Source organism: Electrophorus electricus, chromosome 4 (genome assembly GCF_013358815.1).
Source record: "Electrophorus electricus isolate fEleEle1 chromosome 4, fEleEle1.pri, whole genome shotgun sequence".
Taxonomy (NCBI): domain Eukaryota; kingdom Metazoa; phylum Chordata; class Actinopteri; order Gymnotiformes; family Gymnotidae; genus Electrophorus; species Electrophorus electricus.
Window position 1 is genome coordinate 12,644,236 of NC_049538.1, and position 13,541 is coordinate 12,657,776.

Genomic DNA, 13,541 nt, shown 5'->3' on the forward strand with positions numbered 1-13,541 from the left:
TCCATTACGCACCGCGTCGACGGTGCCGTGCCAGGCACACGGTCAGGGTGGAGATGAAGGGGTCTGCTCACACACTCATCCCCTCCCCCACACACGACCAGCGACGAGGGGGACGCACCAGAGCCTGACTGAGGAAAACATGAGCTCATGAAATTTTTGCCCCATGTTGTGATGTTGAACAGGACAATGGCAAAGTGAAACAAAAGCACTGCAGACCGAGTGATGACTGATGGGATGTGTGTGTGTGTGTGTGTGTGTGTGTGTGTGTATGTGTATGTGTGTGTGTGTGTGTGTGTGTGTGTGTGTATGTGTGTATGTGTGTATGTGTGTGTGTGTGTGTGTGTGCGCGTGCGCTCGTGTGTGTCTATTTTAATCAGCCATCCTCTCACTACATCACTTCTTGGTGTCAAGCTGTGTGTTTGTATTATCCTGCAGGCAGTCCACAGCTGAGCCCTGACAGACATTAAAGGTGCCCAGTAAGGTCAAGCTTCACTGGACCTCATTTATTTCTGGCTCTCTGTCTGAAACACACTCACTCAAAGGAATTCCCTTAATGAGGTGTTTTTTTTTTTCTTTTTCTTTCTTCAGTCAATTGGATATGACTGACCCCCGAAATTACTCGCGATGAACTCCAGCCAGTGGCAAAAATAAATAAATAAATAAATAAATAAATAAATAAATACAGGTAAATGAAGGGACAAATGCTGACGAGGTAAAAAGAGAAATCACGAGGAAGATAATGAAACATGAGCAGTGTCATGTACATGGAACGTCATTAGTCCTGGATGTGCCGATGCATTCCAACGGTAATGTGCGGTATGGTTCGCCTGTCAGTTAAATGCCTTCTCTCCAGAACCGTTTGGGGAGCCCTTGCCTCCTTGTGTGTGTGGAATCAATAGTTGGTGATTAAGTGTGTGTGTGTATGTGTGTGTGTGTGTTGGGGGGGAGGGGGGGCACCATTATCACCAATGACCTCCCGTCATCTCCATTAAAACAAACCAGCCAGCGTGTGCACGCTAGCCATCACCATACTCAGCCCTCGCGCTCCCTCGCGCTCCCCCGCCCCTTGTTATTGACACAGAGGTTGGCTACAAAAGATGCCGAGGTCATCTGTCTTCTCCTGCGTTGTCTCCTTGGCTGCTGAGCGGATGGGGTGGGGGTGGCGAGCCGAGCGCTCGTTAGCCGGCTCCCGCGGTGAGGGACAGGAATGCGGCGTGAGGCCCTGACGCTCCTCCATCGTGAGAGCACTCGATAGCCTCCTGCTAACAAGGGGAAAGAGGCCGCCAGCTCCAGACGTGGCACTCGCACTTTGAGAAGAAGCCCTGCTACTTAGTGTAACGTCTTTTCTAAGTAGCTGGTGAGAAAGACGTGGGAGTGCACGTCCGCGCATACGATGCCCGGGCGAAAGAACGCGGCAGAGCTGCCCCCTGTCTCCTTCCCACTGACCAGAGGGTTTACTAGTTCAGATCAAAGGGGCGCTATTGCGAGACACTGTGCCCTCCAATGACCCGGAAGAGAAAGCAAAACTGTGTCGCCGTCAAGAACAAGGAGGATCAGGTCTGTATTGATCCAGATCAGGTCCAGATGCAATGATCAAAACATGATAGATTTCCATCTCCAGAGCAATGAGGGACAATGTGGGAAAGGCAAAGAGTAATTACTCACAGCTTTTCCCTAAGACACGGGGGTTCCACTGGCAGAAGTGTTTTCCTATTGATCGTGACACATGCAGAAACACACTCACAAATCGGACAAAGAAAACACACAAACATACGTGTCTGCACAGAGGAAAAACAAATTACATATAAATCAACTGTGAAGTAAAAGAGTATTGAATGTGACATTCAAACACACACACACACACACACACACACACACACACACACACACACACTCACACAAATTGTCTCTATGATGAGTCCCATCTGCAGCTGAGGCATCAGAATAAGACAGGCAGATGATTTTTTCCAGATCTGTCATCCCATCTTCCATCTTCCATCTCCAGCTACACACACACACACACACACACCTGTGAGCGACTGTCGGAACTCTGACTGCCTTCCGGACCGCCTGTCAAGACCTGTCGGTCATTCATTACCTCCTGGAGAGAAACAGAGAACCTCTGGATAAACCCTGACTTTGGAAGATAGGCAGTTGTGTCCCATAATCCCTTTCCATCGGTGCTTGGCCCGTGGTTATCGGACAGCACCCTGATTTTAATTGTGCACGCCTTAAACGCATCAGCCTGTCAGCCCGACACGCCCATACCCCGGCCAGCATCAGCTCCACGGTGGAGGGCGGAGCCCGTCCTGATGTCAGGCTAATTTCATTGGGCCAGAGAGCCGTTTACACCGGCTGCGGTGTAAACAGTGAACTTTGACACGTGGATTACATGGTGTTCCCTTCCCACAGGGGGTGGTAGATGCACTGTCCTCTTTATCTTTTATTCTGTCTTTCATCCTTCCTTGCTCTCTCCGTCTTTTGCTCTGTGTCTTCCCCGGCGACACGATGGGTCTGACTATATGAGAGACGTGGTTGGAGGGTGGGGAGGACGACTTTTCTCAAGAGGGAACTGAAACACTAAAAGCTCCTCTTTGTGGTTTAGCAGACGTGTGGGACGGGAGTGTTTACCCGTGACGAAGGCCAGTGTCTGAAGCATGGCGGGGCCTCATGCCTGGATGAATGAATCACAGATGCAGTGAGAGAGAGAGAGAGAGAGAGAGAGAGACAGAGCGGTAAACAGACTGAGCCAGGTCCATCCTCACGTGACCTGTCTCCGCGTGAGCCCCCGTGCAGGATGTACTGTAGTATCCGCCGTCTCAGAAGAGGCAAACAGCATGAGAACAGCATAGAGCTGGCGTGAGAGCAACACTGTACGCACTGACTGCGCACCTCTTCGCCAGCGCGGGCTGGGCAATGTACCTGGGCAAAACGTCTCAACTCCCATCACCCTGAACGAGTGCTCACTCTGTTAGTTACAGGGAAAGATTCTGCTCCTCGATGGAGCTTACTGGAGAGTAGAGTTTGGGTGAATCAGCCGAGGGTCACTGAGCATGCTCAGGACTGTAGCTGGTGCAGACGCTTTCTCACATGGTCCCAGTCCGCTGAACGGCGCCTGTTTGCTCCTTCACCTTCTTCTCCTCCTCTACCTCCTTCACCTTCTCCTCCTTCTCTGCCTCCTCAATCTTCTGCTCCTCCTCTACCTCCTTCACCTTATCCTCCTCCTCTACCTCTCAATCTTCTGCTCCCCCTCCACCTCCTTCACCTTCTCCTCCTCCTCCACCTCCTCAATCTTCTCCTCCTCCTCTACCTCCTCAATCTTCTTCTCCTCCTCCTTCTTTTCTCTGGGCTCCCTGCAGCATACTAGGATGGCTCAAATTGCTTCATTAGCACGGAGGCCAGAGAGGATCTGAAAGCTTGGCACCTCTCACTGTCAGTATCTGAGTGTCTGAGAGAAAAGGTTAACATGCTACGAGTGCGCCTGACCTTTTGACGTCTGGATGCACTTGTTTTTGGAATAACCAGCAAGGCAGCTTGCTTTACGCAAATAAAAGTCCAAAGCTCCTTGTTACGAATACCCTTAAATATGCCATAGTTCAAGTGAGATTTACCAACACTGAACGGCATTATGAAGGTAGATAAAATAATATATACACAATATCCTGCACAGACAAAGTGTACTGGCAGAGTAAAGTGGGTGTAAGGTCTGGTGTCATCCTCGCTCACAGTTTAATTATTCTAAAAACTTGGTTTTGCAGACGTAGCCGATATCTCGTCCATAGCAGCTCTGAATCGAAGCCAGCAAATGTTGCCAAACACCAACTCTCTCTACTCCCTCTTCAAATGACAGTCAGAGAAATCACGTGAGGTTCAATTTCAAGTGAGGACTGCTTCTAAAACAGAGCAGAACAGTAAAGGAATAAAAGCCCCTGAACAATTCAGCTTGGCAAAAAAGATGGAGCTTCTAGTAACTTGTTAAGTGTGCTAAAAATATTGTAGGATGTTTAAGTCATTGTAAAGACCATAGTGTACTTGTGATACCACAACAGGAGTGAGCATGACAGCATCTGCTCCACGAAGGGGTGGCACGAATGCATGCTTCTCCCGGAGGCGCCTGGGACCTGCTGGGCTCTCTCTGCGTGCCATCCTGCACCGTGCAGGATATCCACAGCATGACCTCATCTTCCTATGGGGAGTGCTTCCCTACGCCGCCTGTGTCAGGAGCTGACACACTGGACCCACATGATGGCCCAAAGATCGGAGGGAAGAGAGGGGTAAGGTGTGTGTGTGTGTGTGTGTGTGTGTCCAAAGGTGATGGAGTAATGTGCCAAAGGCATACATCTAGCATGGGCATGGTGGGTGGAGGAAGCCTCCACCTCAGCAGTGGTTCAAGTCTAACGACTCATAGAAAACAAAGGTGGTGGAGCCATCTGTTGTGAAACCCTTTCCGGAGAACCGGGGGTGGGCAGACGGAACAAAGAGCAGGGGAAGGAGGAGAACACAACAGAAAAGACAAAGTCGTTTTGGCCGGGGCAGCATGTGGCGCCATGCGAGACGGCTGTGCGCCTGAACGAGTACTCAGAACACGTGACTATTCCAGGGGCCTGTGCAGAGGGCCGGACCACCTATTATGCGGGGTTGCTCTGTTAAGGTTTGCTGTAATCAGCCCTGTTTGAGAGCTATTTGAAGTTAGTGGTTGTGATCGAATGGTAATACTCTGTTTTACACCGTCTCTGCTCTGGGCACGAGCGAACGTCTATCAGCGGAACTGAATAATTAAGTCATTCATCAGCCGGCTGCTTCCAGATAAGACCACTTAACAGGGGGGCTAAATATCTTATTAAGCAAGCATCTCTGAATCACTAGGCACTAGTTCATTTATTACGTTTTGATGAGCAAAAAAAAGATTGTAGCCACTGGCCAGCGAAAGAAATAACAAAAACAACAAAAGATCATTGTGCATTAAAAATGCATAAAGATCCATTAGGGAACTAAAATGTTGAAAATGAGAGCAGAAAATAACCAGTGAATGCAACAACTATTACAGAGTAAGCCACATAAAATTGCCAGTCTACTGCTCTGGGTCTGCTAACAAACTAACTGCTAAATTTAACATAACGCAGAGCTGACTTGAACAAAATTATTCTGGATGTAGCTGAAGGCTACAGAGAATCAGTTCCTCAACCCATCATGCAAAATACTTCACACGTAGGAGTATCTTTTGACAAAGATCACGGCGGGTCAACTAATGCAGTGGTACGCGTGCTAATACTATGTTCTGGTAAGCAGGGCGTTCTGATATTTCTATCGTCCACAAAGCCACACTTTTGCTCCAGAACCTCTCCTAGATGTCCAGCGGGCCGTCCGTCAGACTGGAAGGGAGACGACTGAAGGAGCAGCATGATGCTTCACCCAACCGGTAGGAGTCAGCAGCAGGGCCGCAGTGCCTGGAGATGCCGGTTACTGGAGGGAGGCGACACCGCACGGACTCCCAGATGTGCGCCTAACTGACCGCTTTCAATGGACAGGCGCAAGGGGTGTCCGAGCAGGCCGACAGGGAGGAAAGAGAGGGGGAGGACACTCCTCGGCCAACCGGGAGAGAGCAGACGCGCAGACCGACGTTGGGAGGTGGTGTGACGAGCAGGAACGCAGCAGGGCTGCACGGAGCTCCACGTGCGCAATGCAGAAAGATGGATGGGAACGCGCAGCAGTGAATGAGCACTGCAAATGGCCTCCAAGGGTGCTTGGATGTGAGGTGTTTGATGATGTTTTGAACTATGTTTATGTCTTACCTCAGCAAAACACTGCTGAATAAATAGATTGTGTGTGTGTGTGTGTGTGTGTGTGTGTGTGTGTGTGTGTGTGTGTGTGTGTGTGCGCGCACGCACGTGTGTGTTAGGGTGTTGGTGCGTGCTCTGAGTCCCCCTCAGTAAGGACGCATGCTGTGCTAAGGTGCAATTACGGTGATAATCCATCATCCTGTGACGGCTCAGTGACCCCATGCTAAGATTGCGGGAGGCTGAGGTGACAGAAAACGTCATGTTAGGGATCTCAGCGTTCTGAGCGTTCAGAACCGAGCGCTCCATCTCTTCAGCAGCACTGCCTCCACCCATCACCCGCCCTGCGACTCCCACCCTGAGAACGCACATCACGAATAAAAAAACACACCAACGCTATTCATAGCATCTCAGGTACTTCTCATGCTGGAGACCATCAGCTACAAGTGGGCTGCTTGGGTTGGCCATGCTGCTAGATTTTTCTAATGCCGATTTTTAAAGATTTAAATGTCATTTTTCTCTAATCTGCATATTCTCCGCCTCTTCTGTACTAATGGATCACTGCTCATGTGCCCGCCACTGCCCATGTGCCCGCCCACTGCCCATGTGCCCGCCCACTGCTCATGTGCTGTCCCGCCCACTGCCCATGTGCCCGCCCACTGCTCATTTGCCCGCCCACTGCCCATGTGCCCGCCCACTGCTCATGTGCCCGCCCACTGCCCATGTGCCCGCCCACTGCTCATGCGCTGTCCCGCCCACTGCTCATGCGCTGTCCCGCCCAGGGTCACAGCAGCACTACCAATCTGACACGGGCAGCATATGCATGACTGTGTGGCCATTGTGACTGTGACATGCCTTGCAATATATTAAAGGTTAAAAATCCGTGTGCTATTTGACTACATTTGATACCTTATATGATTCACCAAAACACCCATGGGACACTTATTTGGAAACATTTCAGCCTGGTCAGAGGGCAGACCGCCCCTGCCTCTGGCTGCCCCCAACATGCCTAAGGCTTTCGTTAGCTATTTCTAGCATTAGCATGCCATATCAATTACATATGATATAGCATATCATATCAACTAGAGCCTCCAGGTGCTGACATCACCAGGTGTGGACTGGTCTTAGTGAAGAGGTTTTGCCAGTCTGAACTCCCTCTCACAATCATCCACATACCAAGAAGAAACTGGGGAATGTGTCATGCGCACTCTGTAATGAGCCTGTGGTTTACGGACGCTGACCTTGTTAGCCTTTGTGCAAGTTGCAGCACTTTGGTGAGAACCCTCATCAAACTGTTTACACTGTCTGAAGGCACAAGAGGTTTCAGGGAGCGGGACGCTGCGGAGAACAAAGTCTCTAATCGTTCACTGGCTATTTACTGCGACGAATAACGCAGATCTTCCCTGCCGTCACTCTCAGACAGACACAGCAGAAGCGACCAGCCAAACCCGTAATACCTGGTGGATGTGGCTTTATAAACCTGGAAATCTGCACTGCATTGGTGCGTGGGGTTGGGGGGAGGGGTCCACACATGTCCAGGAACTTACGAAAGAAACTCTGCTCTGCTGCAACGAGAGCAGGCCGCACATCTGCTCTGAGTTACACCGAACCTGAACCCCTCACCCACATCTGTCAAAGTTTAGCTGCAAAGGAAAATAGGCAGTTCCTGTTCATCTGCTACATGGCGATCTGGAAGTCATTACGCCATGCGAGTCTAAAAAAGCCAAAGATTTATAGCTGAAAAGCAACTTAGACGTATCTCCTGGTTTACTTTGGAGAGTTTTTGGCATTTCTTAGGCACACTTTATTCATTTTCCATTGTGCAAACACACACACACACACACACACACACACACAAAAGAGTTATGTTCATAAGAATGACAATAAGAACTAGGTGGTTAGAGGAAAATTACACTTCACATTTATCTAACATCTAAAAATAAGTACGTGAGAGCAGCTCAGAGGAATAAATTAAAACATTATGAAATGTCTACGAAGCTGAAATATGTTAGTCAGTGGGGAAGCTGTCATTTTGACGGCAGAGGTTTCTGGTGTTGCCAGTGCTGTTAAATCTTTAAAGGAATTATTTCATAAACACAGCAATGAGTGTAATGCAAAAAACAAAACATCTTTTCAGTTTCAACCTCTTTCACAACACATTTATACTGCCACTTAATAGAGATAAACTGTTTTCTGCAATACTGGCGCATCCCATGCATAAGGAAGAGCTACAGAACATGAAGAGGACACCAGAACTAGTAGCTCAGTACCACAGCACACTCTTCTCAGTAACGTCGCTTTTTAACAGGTCACGTCACAAATCAGCTTCCCAGAAACCCAACCCAAAGTCACTAATAGCATGTCCCGGCACAGCATGTCCCGATACTAGCATGTCCCGACACAGCAGCAACAGACTGTATTCAACTGTATTCTTTAACGGTTGCCTTAAATCTGCAGGGAAAGTCGATGCACAGCTCTACTCTTTTGGAATGAGTCGTACACGTCAGCGCGCCTGGATAACTAGAGCTTCAGATAACCTGCCTGTCACAGAGATGCTCTCAGTGACACTCACTGACAAAGACACTGCCCGTCACTGAGAGACGCCGATATGTTCTTACTGATCTGGCGCTAGGACGACTAAAAGCAAGGCCAGAATCCATATTTAGTAACACTGCTGATTCTGGATGCATTGACCACACCAGTGCAGTCATTAGAATATATAGGGTGAAGGGTGCTCAGAGAACAGCACTATTCTTTGGAGAAAGTTTGAAAGATTTCCTGAGTCCCGGGTTGTTGGTGACACGGCTGACTATAAGGCCTGTGCACAGGAAGTCTGGACACGGAGATCACAGAAAACCTCAGGAATGTCCGAGTCACTCTACAGCCAGGTGGTCGAGCCAACTCAGGACGGAGTTTGTGTTATTTATGATTCAGGGCTAAACATTTCTGAGCCAGCAAACAAACCTTCAGCCAACCCTTCATCCTAAAATACTTCAGCCAAAATTGTAACGCCTGCCCTCACCCGGACAGATACTGCCTGTAAACGACCAGCTGACCAGTTCCCCTTATCCTTATACTCCCTTTCAATGACTAGCTGGCATCAAACTAGACAGACAGACAGACAGACAGGTGTTGTCCTTGTGTAAAAAAAACAGCTAGAGTGAAGCTAACCTTGTGTAAAAAAAACAGCCAGAGTGAAGCTAATAAAGACTTGCTGAACACTAGCAGTGTTAGGACATTTGATATTTCCCATGTCATGTTTCTAGTTTAAACCTCGGTGACAAGTCACACTTTGAATAACATTTGTGCGTGTGCATGCTTACTGATTCAGGTACAAATACACCAGAACGTTACTTTGTAACCCCAGGGTGTGCAGCGTCCTGTCATCTCCACGATGCTCAGATCTTCTTTCTTTTGCTGGTTGTCAGCTAAATATAGCTGAGGACCAGAAGCTGTGTTTCCCTAACCAACTGCACACCGCTGTCAGATCTGACGGTCGCCCTGACTCGAACACCTAGCGGCAACGTCCACCTCGGTTGCTGCCTGGGGGTACAGGTTGCAGGGTCCGCTAAACCCTCCTGGTCGAGAACACTTTCAAAAACCCCTGCTTGAACTGAAGAAGTGAGAGAGCAAAGAGATCGTGTAACATCTAGGTAAAATGGCGTTTCATTACTGATCCATTACGGTGCTGACAAGTGAATTACAATCTGTTATTAGTGCCGAGGCACTCATTTAAAACTCTCCATTCATGTCAGGCACTCTGTTAGGAATGAGGGGAGAGTCATTCATCATGGCGTACTGGGCTGCTAAGACTTCCACACTGCACTCTGGTTTAGATCAGGATTTTTTTTTCCCTCGTTGCAAAGCAAACTGGGACGAAAAGCGTAAGACATGCCGCGAGACCACTAAATGCTGGTTTGCATAACAGGACTACATTAACGTAATCTTAGACATCTTAAATACTGCAATCAGATAAAGAAGACATTACCATTATTACAGACTATTGATTGGATTAATTATACAAGAGGAAAGCTCTTAGGAACACATCCATAATCCCGTTTTCACGTTTTTTTTTAATGTCTTATCTAATAAAATTACTCATTAGGAAAAATCGTGTATTAATGAAATGGCAAATAAGCTTTAACATTTGTTTCCGTGCACATGAATGAGCGTGTACGGGTGATTAGCGTTAACAGGGTCGTGAGTCACGTTCTGAAGTGCACGGCACACACCCTTCTGCCACCTTCCCATGATCCTTCAGTCTCGGAGCCACAGTCAGCGTAGCAGAGCGTCATTAATGATGGCCATAATAACATCACCACCGTTACAACATATCACATTAAGTCACACAGACGTTACCATGGTCTCTGAATCTAGGCTAAATAGACAACAGACATTTCATTACACACACAAAAAATATATTCATAAATAAACAAATTTATTAACTAATTAAAACCGGGATGTAGTATTAATGAAGCCTAAAGGGCAAAGATGATGAATGATTATAACTGAGTTTATTTTTTGTTCGTTTGTGTCTATGTTTAGAGCCTTTTATTAAAGTGAATGCTAAGTAGTTTAAAGATAGATTAAAACATCCCAGACTTTGTAACAAATATTGTTTCTCACACAGACTTTCGTATTCCAAATCACTGTCGGTCGCTGTCAACCTACACACTAGCCTGACACACCGGGCACTCACGACACACATAACTAGTGATACAGTTTGTATAACGACAATTGTACGGGCCCGGCAGTCTCACCGAGCGTAACCGGACTAACTTCAGAACTTAACATGCCACACTCCCAGGCAGAGAAGGGGTGGAAACTTGTAATATCTTACATTACTGAGAGGGCAAAATAAACGATGTTTCAATCATTCCGAAAAGACTCTGATACAGGCTACGTGTCGTGAGAGTCATTTTTTCCCCCGAGGTGTTTGAGCATCGTTGACCTTCTCAGCGCGGGGCGCCACGCCACGGAGAACGCATGAGGAATGTTAATAGACTGTGTAATACATTTCGGGGATCGAAGTCCCGTAAGAGGCGCCAAGCTAAGCATCCATCATCTCCGCACACACAAACAGGATTACAGGGCAGAGTACATTCCGGGGCACGAGCAAGCTCAAATAAATAAATAAATAAACAATAAACAAATAAAGAAAGAAAGAAATAGACGCATAAATACATAAACAGTGAAGGATGCTTTTGAAAACCGACAATAAACCAAGCCGGAGGTATGACTCGCCGAGGAACTCGTCGAGACGTGCCCCACGGAGAGGGTAAAGCTCACTCGGTCGCCTTGGTCACTCGTCTAGCAACCTCCTTCTGAGCTGTGACCCCAGCACGCGCGGACACGCGAGCGCCCCGTATCCCCCGCACCAGGCGGTCACTTTCCATGGTTGCGCACTGGCCACTCGAGCTTCCCGTCATTGACGAACAAGTAACAAGAGAATCTATTTTTTGTTCCATCCCTTATCACAACAAATGAATAGTCTCGGATTGGGTGGCGTGCCCCGTCTTTGTTCGTTCAGCAAAACAGAGTTTAAGGCATATAAAAGGTATAACGCTTACACCAGCCCTTGAACTGCTTAGTTATTTTACTCACAGCCAGGGCTGGGGTTCAGTTTACATCTCAGCCCAGCACAGAAAACACAGTCATCTGGTTTGAATTTAATTTCATTTATAAAACAGCCGCCTTGTATGGGTGTGGGGAACCTCTTTAATAAACTGTACGCGACTCGCCTCTCGTCCATCTAAATTGCGTGAAGACTTTCAAGTGAAATTTGGAGATGCATCGACACCATGAAGACAAATTATTTGTTTTTCGCTATAAACAATATGAAAGCTAGCGCAACTGAGATCCAATGACACTGAATAAATTCACCGATAGTAAAACCGCTGCCACATGACGTTAGATCAATTCAACTTAGAAATATCTGTGGTAAGCCATTCGCCCTAGGTCAATAATTTTCCTTCGTAAGGGCTACCACGGTTTTCATACGTCAAATAGGATAATATATACGTATGCATTTTTTTTGCATACTTTCAAAACACATTTGGGAGAATCGACTTACCGAGAAACAATGATCGGAATGTCGCAGACATCACGGCACGCGACTGGGGTCTAAGTTCTTTAGGCAGGAGCTGGAAACAATGCACTCTGGCTCCCTCAAATTCACGCAAGTGGCCCCGAGCAATCAGTCGCCACGGAGCTGCACAGAAACACTATTTCGGAAGAAAGGGGAACAGGAATCTATGACCCGCGCGCAAGGACAGCATGTCAAGACATTCTGAAAGACGAATCCCCGATTAAGGAACGGAACCGTGTCCCCGGGACATTTCCATCTGCTCGGTAAAGAAATCGAAGTTCCCTTTTCGGTCTTGCAAAACGACGCGTGTGTATCAGGTTCCCGTTGACTCCGTGACACGGCGCCTTCTCCTCTGTCTCGTGCCTCTGCGTGTCCGTGTGCGACGCGCGAGAATGTGCAGTGCGGGGTAGGTGGATGCTGAAGGATGGGGACCTCTAGAGTCCGAGGTGCTCACATTGCCTTCCAGGACGAATGGCAAGCGCAATTCCGTGCCGAGGTCCGCTCAGGACTGACGCGGATTGCGGACTGTCACAGTGCAACCGGAAACAGTGCGATTTCTTTGTGCGTCATGACAGAATTTTAATCACTGCCCACATACCAATAGTTAACTGATATTAGTCATTTATTGTACTATGTAGCTATGTTTCGAGTCACTTAGGGAGATACTTTATGTACTTTCAGTGTTTGATTAAATATTGACTGGCTGTCATGGTATTTTAATGTGATCATATTGGTGCAACCTATTCGTACAACATATTCGTGCAACCTAAAATGAACAGTCGTTTTGTAGTTTCTCCGATTTCAAAAATAGCTGTTCTACAAAAGGGTGCCTTACTCCCACAGGGAAGAACAGGACGACAAAATCGATACCAGTACCGTAAACCACTGGACCAGCTACAAAGTCCCCAAAATTGGATTCTACCTTATGTTTGTAATATGAATTAGAAAAAAAAGGCGCACGAGGGCATGCTTCAGATGTGTTATAAAGCCACGTTCTGCGGAGATGATTTATTCACACAAAACAGTGACATTTCCTATGTTTCCAGTTCATTAAGTTTTTTGACAGATCGATGAAGCAAAGTTCCAACACAACTCAGATTATTATTATTATTATTATTATTATTATTATTATTATTATTATTATTATTATTATTATTATCCACAGCTCTGCCTATGAATTTGAGGAGAACACCATCATTGGCGATCTATATATAGGTAACCTATATGCTGAAGAAAGAAAAAGAAATACAATCCTACACCTAGTGGCAGGTAGGAATAACATAAGCCAGGTGCTGTAGCCAAGTGACCAGGATTGTACACAAAGCCTTCTGCATGGAATGTGGGTTGGATCTTTGCGGATCCAACTGAATGGAGAACAACTGAACTGTGGCCTTGTGGGACAACCCGATCCGAACAGGTAAACAAACAATGGTGAACCAATCAGCACCACTGACAACAGAACAGAAAATGCTAGCGGTGGTGGGCCTGACATTTCTGAGTGATGCCAGTGTCATAATGGTGGAAATGCAGGGACTGAAAGTGGAAATGGAGAGAATTCTGAAGGCAAATCCAAGAATATCTCCTTGTCAGTGGGAGCATTTAGATTTGTGACCCCTTAAGATAGGAGAGATCTAGCAGATCCCAAGAATAACGACACTGATCTCAGTCCAGAAAAT

The 13,541-nt window shown here is 47.2% G+C and overlaps 1 protein-coding gene across 1 annotated transcript in view; it reads right to left on the minus strand.

The window, feature by feature from the left end:
* Positions 1-12,385, minus strand: part of clmpb (CXADR like membrane protein b) — a 65,866-nt gene extending 53,481 nt beyond the window's left edge. The window contains exon 1 of the mRNA XM_027031386.2: positions 11,851-12,385. Within this exon, the coding sequence (XP_026887187.2) occupies positions 11,851-11,881 (31 nt within the window). The 5' untranslated portion in view covers positions 11,882-12,385. The remainder of the gene's footprint in view (positions 1-11,850) is intronic.
* Positions 12,386-13,541: the final 1,156 nt, after the last annotated feature.